At 35.7% G+C, this 13,400-nt stretch overlaps 1 protein-coding gene across 1 annotated transcript; it reads left to right on the top strand.

Moving 5' to 3' along the window:
• Positions 1-7,305: 7,305 nt before the first annotated feature.
• LOC141679509 (uncharacterized) lies at positions 7,306-9,878 on the top strand. Its single transcript, XM_074485992.1, has 7 exons — positions 7,306-7,722; positions 8,159-8,231; positions 8,392-8,465; positions 8,698-8,864; positions 9,029-9,134; positions 9,229-9,375; positions 9,453-9,878. The coding sequence occupies exons 1-7, from the start codon at positions 7,306-7,308 to the stop codon at positions 9,876-9,878; spliced, it is 1,410 nt and encodes a 469-aa protein (XP_074342093.1).
• Positions 9,879-13,400: the final 3,522 nt, after the last annotated feature.

The following is a 13,400-nucleotide window of genomic DNA, read 5'->3' as shown; positions in this document are numbered from 1 at the left end:
CTCAAGTCTAAGGACACTTGTACAACTATCACTATGTGAATAACTGCTGACACGTGAGTGAACTCCATCAGTTGTTCAGCTGTGCGAGTCATGTTCAGTGAACTTATTCTATAATAAGCACCTACATACTAGCTATAACGTCACCACACAAATGTCTATGAGAACAGACATTCTTCATAATGAAGCAAGCATAGTATGTTCCAATCTCTGCGGATTATTAATTACCAGTTAGTAATCCTACGACCAGGAACTATTTAAGTTTAGAGTTATCATCTTTTTGGTCTCACTATTATGATCTCATCATAATCCATAAAAAGCATTACTCTAAACTATGGTATATCTTATTTAAACACTTAAATAGATAGAGCCCGTAATAAAAACAAAACAAGTCTTTTATTAATATCAATAAAATCAAAACAGATTACACAGGAAGTTATTCCTAAATCCTAATTCATGATTGGACTTAGGACATATTCCTTTCAATGTCCCACTTGTACTAAAGCCAATCACTCTAGTATCTAATACCCATCTTGTCTTTATGACGATCAAAGTGACTTTCATAAAGTAGCTTTATGAGTGGGTCTGCTATGTTATTATGTGTGTCAACTCTAATTCAGTACAATATTAGAAATGATACCGCGCTCCCACTAACCCTTTTGTAGACGCATGGTTCATCTACGTTTTTGATAAAATCAAACTCTTTGATTGTCTCATCAAAACGAATGTTCCATCTTTCGAGAAGCTTGCTTTAAACCACATATGGTTCGCAGTAGCTTACACACTAGGCTTTCATTTCCCTTGGAAAGAAAACCATTTGGCTTTATGCCAGATCTCATAGTCGTAGTAAGCAGCAATCGCAAGCAAAATCCGAACTGATTTTAACAGGGATATAGGTAAAAAGTTTCATCAAAGTCAATCCATTGCCTTTGTTTGAATCCTTTTGCCAAAAGCCTGGCCTTAAAGGTCTCCACCTGGCCATCTGCTATAATCTATCTTTTGTATACCGTATACATAGATTCCATTCCGGATTTCATGGCACTTTACCATTTCTCTGAGTCAACACTACTCATAGCCTCATTATAGGTTACAGGGTCGTCATCATCAATGATCGACAACTCATTGTCATTCTCAATGACAAGGCCATATTACCTCTCAGGTTGGTGAGACACTCTCCCTGACCTACAAATGGGCTGTTCCACAAAAGGTTTTTCAGTCAGAACAGGTGTTTCCACTTGATCCGTAGTAGTTTGTGCTTCTTAAACTTCATCAAGTTCAATTTTGCTCCCACTTTTTCCTTCAAGGATAAACTCCTTTTCCAAGAAGGTAGCATGTCTGGAGACAAACACCCGATGATCGGTACAAAAGTAATACCCTAAAGTCTCTTTAGGATATCCCATAAAACTACATTTTACGGATCGATATTCCAGCTTATCTACGTCAACTTTCTTGACATAAGCTGGACATCCCCAAATCTTAACGTGTTTAAGACTCGGTTTCCTTTCTTTCCATATCTCATACGAAGTTTGAGGAACAGATTTTGGAAGGCACCATATTCAGTAAATATGCTGAGGTTTCCAATGCATAACCCCATAGGAATACTGGAAGATTTGCATAGCTCATCATGGACCGAACTATGTCTAACAAAGTTCGATTTCTCCTTTCAGATACCAATCTGGAGGAGTCCACTGGGAGACTATACCATTTACTTTGAGATAATCTAGAAACACTCCATTAAAGTATTCACCACCTCGATCTAATCAAAGAATTATAATACTATGTTTGGTTTGTTTCTCCACTTCAAACTTATACTCTTTGAACTTTTCAAAGGCTTCAGACTTGTGTTTCATCAAACACATATCCAAATCTAGATCTATCATCTATGAAAGTAATGAAGTATGAAAATCCACCCATGGCTTGCTTAGACATTGGTCCACATACATCTGTGTGTACCATTCCTATCAAATTTGCAGTCCTCTCTCCATGTCTACTAAATGGAGACTGCAATGCCACTATAAAGTGAGATTTTCATCATCCCTTTTCTTTTATTAGTTTGTTCAATCTAAAGTAAATTATGTCACATTTATACAGACCATTATTTAAAGTACCACGTCCATAAAGAATATTATCTCTAAGAATAGAACATTCATTATTCTTAATAATAAATGAAAATCCAACCAAGTCTAACATGGGAATAATATTCCTCACATTCGAGGGAACAAAATAACAATTATTTAAAACAATAGTCTTGCCCGTAGACATATTTAAATGAAATGATTCTACATCTTCAGCATCAACTCTTGCTCCATTTCCCATCAGTAGAATCACCTCCTCTTCCTCAAAAGTCCTACTTCTCCTTGGTCCCTGCAACAAATTGCAGATTTGAGAACCACAGGCGGTATCTAATACCCAAGTAGAAATTTGATTTAATGACATATTCACTTCTATCATGAACATACCTGAATCAGAAGCAGTAGTCTCACTACCCTTCTTCTTCTTCAATTCTGCAAGGTAAACCTTGCAGTTTCTCTTCCAGTGCCCCACCTTGTTACAGTGAAAGCAAACAACTTTGCTCTTGGGGTCTTCAGCTTTTGGTGGAACCGGTATTTTCTCACCTACTTTCTTCTTCTTGGAAGAGTTCCTCTTCCTTTTCTTAGGATTGGAACCTTTACCAATTAGAAGAACAGAACTCTTCTTAGGGGGAAAATTCGATTCCGCAGTCTTCAACATGTTGTGGAGTTCAGGCAGGCTAACATCCAACTTATTCATGTGAAAGTTCACAACAAACTGCGAAAACGAACTCGGAAGCGATTGTAAGAACAAGTCTTGGCTCAGCTCCCCATCCATGGCAAAACCAAGTTGTCCAAGACGTTCAATCAAATTGATCATCTTAAGTACATTGTCATTCACAGATGATCCCTCAGACATCCAACAACCGAACAACTCCTTCGATATCTCATATCGAGCTGTCCTCCCCGCCATATCATACAACTCTTGTAGATGCATTAGGATAGTGTGAGCATCCATATGCTCATGTTGCTTCTGTAGTTCAATGTTCATGGAAGCTAGCATGATGCATTGAGCAACATTTACATCATCTATCCACTTACGATACACAACATGTTCATCATTATGTGCATCACTAGCAGGTTCAGTAGGCTTAGGTGAGTCAATCACGTATTCCAGCTTCTCAATCCTGAGAACAATTCTCAAGTTTCGAAGCCAGTCAGCATAATTAGGACTTGTCAATTTGTGAGCATCCAGTATGTTCCTGAGTGATAGTGCAGAAGACATAACGTATAAAGTAAATCTGTAAATGATAAACACATAACAACACTTAGCAAATATTCAATTTCATTTTAAAACACTATATGAATCAGGTCTTTATTCATAAGTGGCTCCCACTAGTTTATCTAATTTATTTAACCCCCTACATGAAAAATTAAGCATTCATAATGCTAGTGGGAATAGGGATCCTACATTCCATTACACAACCCCGGCTGTGGCACGAAACGCCATGTAATATTCAATAGGCAGACAACTCTTGTCAATTACATCTAATGTTATTCCCTAATCAAACTTTAGCCTCTTGAATAATTGAGTCACGGCTGTGGCACGACAAACTCAATATTCTAAGTCAAGTCTAACCCAACATTCCGTACAATTGAATCAGTCCCCAAAGGCCCACGACTGTGGCACGTAACGACCTTTAGATTCTTATTCAATGTACACATCTCTATGTAATAGACAAGTATTTCTTATTTCGAAATCAAAGCCCTCGGCTGTGGCACGAAATGACAATGATTCAAAAATAAGAACTACTTTTCTATCATGTTGGAAGGCTATGACCGACACAAGCCCGTTGTGTCATTGGCCAATTACTACTTGATATTATTTAATTTTAGAGGGATTATATTACGTTACAATCATAATCATATTATAAAGAGATTCTTCCTTTTAAATTAAATATTTCAAATCAATAATCAATAATCAGATGATTCCCAGATCGGGTGGAGCATTGTGAAGAGGCGTCACTTAATAACCCTTTCTTACAGATAGAAATCTGTTGTTGACAGAATCATCCTTTCTCTCATATCGAAAATTCATATTCAATTACGTGTTTCATAAACACAAGAATCTCATGATTGTATTCATAATATTATTCTTAAGGTTATGAAATAATTTCACTATACTAGGTTGTCTAACAAACGCCTTATGTTCATTTAAGTTCACCTAAATCTATCATCACATGATAAACTAAGCATATATCACATATATAAACATGAATAAATATCAAGGTAGGCATTTTATATCATCTAGCACATTAGTCTAAGCATTATACATCTCTATGTATCACATGAAGCATTTAAAAGCAGTTAAAATAGTTAAAAATAGCTTTAAAATACTTCCGGAAATATAAACAGTTCAAAACTTTTATATAAAATAAAATCGATCACTCCATTAGATCCGTCTAGGAAAAACGAATGCAACGGTATATTGCACGCCCAAAACGGAGTTACGAAACTCCCAGAAAATCAAATTTAATGTGGACAGTCGGGCTGTAACGCATTACAGGAACGCGTTACAAGCCCTGTAACGCATTCCGGTGATGCGTTACAACCCTTTTAACCAATTAAAAGGTGTAACGCATTCCGTGAATGCGCCACAGGTGTGTAACGCATTCCCGGAATGCGCGACACCCCCCCCCCCTTTTGTGTGCGCTGCACGCGCCTGTCATAACAGCCGCCTGTTGCTTCTCGAACTCCGTGCGCCGTCCTTCTCTGTCTTCTTCCGTGCAGAACAACACAGACAACAGCACAGCAGATGTACTAATAGCAGAAGTATAATATATATATACTTACTTACAATTTATATATATATACTTATTTAATTACGAATTTTAATTAAAACAACTTCAAAAATTCATAATAAATTGGGTAACATGTAACATTCAAAATTATTCTGAGAAACGATTTCTCATTAGACAAAATTAATCCATGATATAACATGTAAAAATCATAATTAATTCATACAAGCACATAAAATTCTGAAATTTTTACCACAAATCTATATGCATACAACCAATGCTCTGATACCATTGTTGGATTTTAAATGCAGCGGGGGCATGACAAAACACTTTTACACATATAAAATCCAAATAAAAGCATACAAATCGTGGTAAAAACATAGGGATCGAATCTAACCTTTAAAATAATTCGGAGACAACAATCAGAGATCCTTAGCAGTTGCTCCTCAAGTGTGAAGCACTCCACCGGTATCCACCAAGAAAACGATGTTAAGGAGGAGGAAGGAGGTGGAGAGAATTGGGTTTTCCAAACTTTTTGAGTTTTTGGGGTTCGAATAAAATTAGGGTCTATAATAGTATATTTATAGGCAAAAAATTTCAGCTGAAATTTTTCCATAAATATTATTATTATTATCCCATTTATTATTCTCATTAATAATTAAAACACCTTTTAATTATTAATCCTTTTTCTAAACACTTTAGAAATAATTCTCTCTCTTGATTTAATTTCCAAAAATTAAATCCTTAATTAATAATATTAAGAACTTTTCTTAATTAATTTATAATCAATTAAATCTCATTTAATCAATAATTAAATTTGCCAATTAATTATTTATTTCATAAATAAATAATTATCAGCCATTATTAATTAATTCCTCCACCATTAAATCATTCTCTTTTTATGGTGTGACCCTGTAGGTTCAATATTAAGCCGGTAGTAGAAATAAATAATAATAAAACTATTTTATCATTATTTATATAAATTCTCTAATTTATTAAATATGATTAATTAATTAATCACATTTATTCTACATCGTGAGGGATACTTCTCAGCATATCGCGACTATCCGGATAATATGAATTCACTGCTTAGAATACCAAGAACCTATTCAGTGAATAGTTACCGTACAATAAACTCCTTCTACCCTACAATGTCCGATTAAATACAAGGCATGGATCTCGTGTCAAGCCTATCTAATTCAATCACTTGCTTACCATTTACTATGCATAGTTCTATGCAAATTAGAAACTCCTTTCTAATTTCATTTATTCTGGCCAGAGATTCCTGAACTAGCATAAGTGGATCAGCCTTGAACATTCGCTTCCTTCACTGGAAGGGGTAGATCCTTTATTGATCATACACTATCTTCGTGTACAAATTCCTATGCCCAGTAGAGCCCTAATAATTGTCCCTGGAGACTAAGAACTAAACCAAAACATAGTTCAGTGTACACAAGATGACTATGATGACCTCAATCTAAGGATACTTGTACAACTATCACTATGTGAACAACTGCTGACACGTGAGTGAACTCCATCAGTTGTTCAGCTGTGCGAGTCATGTTCAGTGAACTGATTCTATAATAAGCACCTACATACTAGCTATAGTGTCACCACACAAATGTCAATGAGAACAGACATCCTTCATAATGAAGCAAGCATAATATGTACCGATCTCTGCGGATTATTAATTACCAGTTAGTAATCCTATGACCAGGAACTATTTAAGTTTAGAGTTATCATCTTTTAGGTCTCACTATTATGATCTCATCATAATCCATAAAAAGCTTTACTCTAAACTATGGTATATCTTATTTAAACACTTAAATAGATAGAGTCCGTAATAAAAACAAAACAAGTCTTTTATTAATATCAATGAAATCAAAACAGATTACATAGGAAGTTATTCCTAAATCCTAATTCATGATTGGACTTAGGACATATTCCTTTCAATCAGTTGGTAGTACTTGTCCTGCTAAAATGCCCACACTCCCTTCAGAAACATATAATGTATGTCAAACAACATATAATGATGATGAAGATTGGGATAATGAATCTGATGACTTTAAGAGGTATGTTGCTGATGCGGAACAACCTCTTTTTGAGGAAGCGAGTGCACTAAACTAGAGTCAGTCCTCAAATTACATAATTGGAAGGCTAGGTTTGGATTTAGTGATAAAGCCTTTACCGATCTTCTTGAATCCGTTGGCTCTTTTCTTCCTAAAGAACATGTGCTTCCGGGTAGTATGTATGAAATTAAGAAAAACTTAACTGATTTAGGACTTGAGTATGTTAAAATCCACGCTTGTCCAAATGAGTGCATGTTATACAGGGGACCAGCTGCCTAGTCTTTATTTCAGTGTCCCAAATGCCATCTTTCTTGCTGGAAAATTGGGAAAGATGGTAAAGTTAGGGTTAATGTTCCAACCAAAGTGATGTGGTATTTTCCGAGAATCCCTAGATTTAAATAAATGTTTAAATCTGCTACTACTGATAAATTAATGAGTTGGCATGCGGAGGATCGATCTAAAGATGGAAAGATGCGTCATCCATCTGATTCTCCTGCTTGGCGAAATGTAGATTGTAGGTGGCCCAAGTTTAGTAGCGAGGCTAAAAATATACGCTTAGGATTAGCGACTGATGGTATAAATCCACACAATAATGGATTAAACAATCTGTATGGCTGTTGGCCGGTCATTTTAGTAATGTATAATCTTCCTCCATGGTTATGCATGAAGAGGAAGTTTATGATGTTATCGACATTGATTTATGGCCCGTATGAGCCTGGAAATAACATTGACATATATCTACAACCAATGATCGATGATTTAAAAAAATTGTGGGAGGAAGGGGAAATAAATGTGTATGATTCACATAGCAAATCTGTCTTCACTTTAAAGGAAGTTCTGATGTGGATGGTAAACGACTTCCCGGGATACGGAAATCTGTCAGGCTACATAAGTAAGGGGTATAAGGCTTGTCCAGTATGTGGTGATAACACTGTCGCTAGATATTCAAGTCATAGAAAATATGTTATCTAGGCCATCGTTGGTATTTAGATGAGCATCATCCTTATAGGAGGCAGCGGATAGCATTTGATAGACAACAAGAACTTGGTTACGCATCTGAGCCACTTAGTGGAGAAGAAGTATTAATGCAACAACTGCACTTGAATTTAGTTTTGGGAAAGGGGGGAAGTCGAAGAAGTTAGAATATGCATGGAAAAAGAAATCAATTTTCTTTGAATTGGAATATTGGAAATTTTACCACGTGCGTCATTATTTAGATGTTATGCACATCGAGAAGAATGTGTGTGATAATATAATTGGGACACTACTTAATATGAAATACAAGGATAAGGACAGTGTTGCCTCTCATCTTGATATGATTGATATGGGTGTAAGGACTGATTTAGCTCCTGAAATAGGTGAAAAGAGGACATACTTACCTCCTTCCCCTTTTACTTTGTCTAAAAAAGAAAAAAAACTATGTTGACATCATTGTCCAATATGAAACTTCCATATGGACACGCATCAAATATCAGAAACTGTGTATCACTGATTGATATGAAGTTGTATGGGCTGAAGTCGCAGGACTGCCATATCCTACTCAGCAGTTACTACCGGTTTGTATTCGTTCCGTGGTTCCAAAAAATGTTAGGGTAAGTATAATTAGATTGTGCTTTCTTTCAACTCCTTGTGCAACAAAGTCGTAGATGTGTCAAAATTGAGTAAACTCCAAGCAGATTTGAGGAGTTGGAAAAAATATTCCCTCCATCCTTTTTCGATGTTATGGTATATCTCACAGTCCACTTAGTAAGGGAACTGCGGTTATGCAGACCAGTTTTTTATATATGGATGTTTCCATTTAAAAGATTTAATAAAATATTAAAGAGCTATGTCCGAAACCGATTTTATCCGGAAGGTTGTATAGTTGAAGGCTATCTGGAGGAAGAATCAGCCGAGTTTTGCCCGAGATTCTTTAGCAAGAGTGGTAGAACTGCAGGTCTTCAGAAAGATGATGACAAGTTTTCCGGTCCAGTAGGTCGTGTGACAATGAAGTCTGTTGCCGAAAAAGAATGAGATGAGGCACATCTCGCGGTCTTTCTTAATAATCTTGGAGTGGAACCATACGTTTGGTAAGTAAAATATTTATAAGTATATTTATAAGTGTATTAGTTATTTTTAGTAGGTGGCTCATTCTATGTACTTGCAATATTTTCAGATTGCATAAGGAACACTTGGAAAGAATTTACCAAGGAAAAAAGAAGAGTGTACAATGGCTTTTGGGAGAGCACAATCGACAATTTCCCGATTGGTTTCAACAAAAAGTTAGTTTACATTCTTTTTTTATTTTATTACAAATTTATGCAAGTCGTACATTTAATTGAAATTAACTTTTATGCATCCTTACTTTACTTGTAGGTAAGTATAGAAATGAGGGAAAATTCTAAAGCCGTGTCTGAAACAATTAGATGGTTGGCTGGAAAGCCTTCATTTTCAGTGCTGACGTACAAAGGCTATATTGTTGACGGGGTCCGTTACCATACGAAGGAGCGAGATAATGCTAGGGTAGTTCAAAATAGTGGTGTTTCATTAGTTCTAGGACAGTCCAAGTGACTAGTGTTAAGGATGTAAATCCCGTATAGTGTGAGTTAACATTCTATGGGATTGTACAAGAAATCTGGGAGTTAGATTATCACGCATTCAAGACCCCTTTATTTTTGTGTACATGGGCAGCCACTGATAGAGGAGTCAAGTCTGATGATCTTGGTTTTACACTCATGAACTTCAATCGACCAGGCCACAAACAGGAAAAATTTACCTCTGTTGACCAAGTCAGCCAAGTCTTTTATGTCGAGGATCCATGTGATGCGAATTGGTCAGTTATGTTATCGTCAACAACTCGAGATTATCATGACGTGTACAATGAAGATGTGGAAGAAGAGACCTCCTGGAATCCTCCCCCATTCTGTTATGATATCCCTCTGTGTGATCCTACTACTTGTGATGATGATGCAAGTGTTAGCAATAAAAGACAAAATGTAGAGGGTATTTGGATGAAAAAGTCATAGAATTATAATTATTATGACTTGTGCTTGTTTAATTAGTTGTATTAAAATTAAATTTCAATGAACTCTCTTTTTTGGCTCCCTGATTACACTTTATAGTTATAATTATTATATTATGTGATAGAATTACGTGTATTTGGACCTTTTTGGCTCCCTGATTATAATGACTTGTACTTGCACTTTGTTTCATTATAATATTTTGATTTTACTTTAAGTTTAATGTTATAATTATTTTGCTTTTTCTTTGGGTTTTGTTTGAAGTTATGTTAGAATTCTAGGTATTTTTCATAATAATTAGCCTTAAATTTTACATAATATTATGGAATTATAGCATAACTGTGTACTTGTTTTAATTTTAATAGCTTGTCCAGATTGAAAGAAGACGAGATAAATGGCACCGAAAAAGCAAAAGAAATCAGCAAAGGCAGGCTCAGAAAATAAAACAGAAAATGCATCAGGACCCGAGGTTAGAGCATCTGGTACTTGTGATAATCATGAACCCGAGGCATCAGAACCTCAACTGGAGGAGTCCGAGCAACCCGTAGTTACCTCAAATAGTATTGTGGCAAGAAGTTCTGGAGGTACTCGAGGGGTATGCGCAATGTACAAAGTAATTGTGAAGAAAGCGTGTGGGAAAAAATTTAAAGTCACATGTGATTAGTGGGGAAATCCTAAAGGGGAAACCAGGGCCCAACTGCAGTCCTATATCAGTATGTTGGCTAGGATTACAATTCCAATTGATATTGCTAATTGGACAAGTGTAGATCCTGAATTAAAATCAAAGATTTGGATAGATATTCAGGTACTCCACAACCCCTTCAATTTTTTTGCACTTGTTTAGTTAATTTCTTAATTAAAATTGTTATTGTTCCTTGTGTTTTTTGCCAGTCAACATTCAAAGTTGGTTCACACTGTGAGGACATTATCCTAAAGTCTGCGGGCTCTAAATGACGACAATTTAAAACCGATTTGACGAGGAAGTTTATGCTTCCGTTTGTTGGAGACAAGAAGAAACTGAATAAGCCACCTAAGAGATATGCTTTTGTCAGTAAGTCAACATGGAAGAATTTTGTGAAGCAAAGGATTGATCCTAGCTGGACGATATATTTTATTTTATTGGACTTTTGTAAATTTCCAACTGTTTTTCCCTTTCCTGTTAATTTTGCACATCAGTTTATGTAATTCTATAAATTTGTTTGTAGGGAGTTCATGAAGCGCAGAGTGAAAGGGTTTCGCAGAGAAAGTATCACCATCGCTTGTCTAGAAATGGCTATATTGGTCTAAAGGAAGATGAAGTAAGAACAAAGTCATTACTGTCTTATTAAAAAAATTGCATTTTTAATATTTTGCTACACATTTTGAACATATCAAAAAAGGAAAGTTGCAGCCGGAAGAAGAACCCGATACAACAATTTTTTGGCATAAAGCTCGGAAGCGGAAAAATGGCGAAGAGGTCGAAGAGGTCGATGAAGACCCGGCTGCTGTATGCGAAAAAATTGTAAGTGTTCATGTATGATTATGTTAATCCTGTTGGGTTTTTTTAATTATTTATCATACTTAGTATTGTTTTTTAATTATTATAAAGATTGAAGATATAATTATCAATCTTTACAATCAAAGGAACAATCTGATTAGCCGAGCTAGATGAACAATTTGGAAAACGAAGAAGAAGAATTAACAGAGAGAGATAGAGAGAGAAAGAGATGTTAACATTTTTTATTCATAACCCAAATATGAGTTTAGCATATCAGAGTTTATAGCATATCAGAGTTTAGTATATCATAGTTTATAGCATATCAGAGTTTAGCATATCAGAGTTTATTATTTTTTCCTTGTCAGAAATATGACAATGCACTTGCTATAACAAATTATCGGCGTGGCTGTTTTATGATTATGTTAATCCTGTTGGATTTTTTTAATTATTTTCATACTTAGTATTGTTTTTTAATTATCGGCATGGCTGTTGTATCATCATGTTATGTTTAGTTTTGTTTTTTAATTATCGACATGGTTGTTAATACTTCTGTAATTTTTTGCAATATCACTAGAATGCTCTGTTGGAAAAAAAAAGAGAAGGGTGAAATAGAATTTTCTGGAGGTGAAGACGTTCTGACTACATCTTTGGAAAGTCGTGAACATTCAGGAAGGGTTGGGGCTGTTGGAGGGTACGTAACTCCAAAACAATACTTTAAGCTGCCTAGAGAGAAAAAGATTCGAATCACGAAGAAAGAGTTGATGGCTCGTGATCGAGAAAGAGATGAAAAGGTCGATAAAAAGATGCAGGCTCTTGAGGTAGAGATTGCTGAGTTGAAGGCAATGATGGCTTCAGGGATCGCTCTTCACTCCCAATCATGTCGGAAAAGGCAAGTCATCAGCTAGAAAAAGCATTTGTAGTGGCTTGCAGTGATGATGATGACGACGTTGATGAATGTGTTCCAACATCTGCACCTCCTGGAGTTTTGGTAATTTATCAATAACTTAGTTTTTTTTAATTATTATTATGCAGTAATGATTTCTTTTCAACTTGGTACTTTATATTTCGTATTTATGTTTGTTTTTCTTATATGTGTTAGGGGCAGAGATCGTGTGAGCTATCCGTCAACACGATAGACAACAAGGTTGCTTTTGGTATGGTGTACCCTAGAAAGGATAAAGAAAAAGTGCATGGAATCGATATACCACTTAGACATAAGTGTGTATCTGTCGATGTGCTACTCAAACCAGATGCGTTGCTTCCGGTGCCGGTACATGGCGAAATGGTGACAGTCCGCGATGCATTTGGCTCCTTTTTAGCATGGCCTGAAGGACTAATCAACTACACAACTCCAGCGGTATGAGGATATTTAAATTGTTGTCTAGATTTTAAAATTAAAAAATGTTTTTTTTCTGGATTTCAAATTTTGGTAGTTTAATTGTCTACAAATTAAGAAAAAAGAAAGGAAGCGGCCAGGTACAAAGCCAGGTCTAGATTTGAATAATTTGAAGTCGGATTTTTTGGAAGCAAAGCCAAGTGCAAAAGTGCCAAAAGGCTTTAACTTACTCTATAAATATGTTGTTACATGGATGAAGACTACTGGGGTTTCGATACAAATTAAATGCGAAAAAGAAGTGTTTGGACATGAGAAAGTAATTTACTTGTTACATGAGAATGTTTAGGCGGTGTTGGAGTTTGAAATGCTAAGGCAAGCTGTACTTGCATTTTACATGGCGTAAGTTTCTTTCCTTTCCTTTTTTCAATTTCAGTAATTTTGCAGTTCAGGTTTGTTTAATTATGTCTTTTGGTAGGTACTTGCATTCTGAGATAAGTGAACAGCCAGAATTGGCGGAGACGTTTGCTTTCATTGATCCAGGATCCACTTATTACTTAAATGCAGAATTTGAAACTTACATCGTGAACCGGTGGAAAGAGGGTAACCCGGATCGACTATTCTTCTTGCCGCACAATCAGAAGTAAGTTCTTACTTTGTGATATTAAAAAGCTGAATAGTATGTAAACTAGTATATAATGTGTGAAATTTGTCTTTG

The sequence above is a fragment of the Apium graveolens genome, chromosome 8, assembly GCF_009905375.1.
Source record: "Apium graveolens cultivar Ventura chromosome 8, ASM990537v1, whole genome shotgun sequence".
NCBI classification, from domain to species: domain Eukaryota; kingdom Viridiplantae; phylum Streptophyta; class Magnoliopsida; order Apiales; family Apiaceae; genus Apium; species Apium graveolens.
The sequence above is the reverse complement of the archived record's forward strand: the minus strand, read 5'-3'. Positions and strand labels throughout refer to the sequence as shown.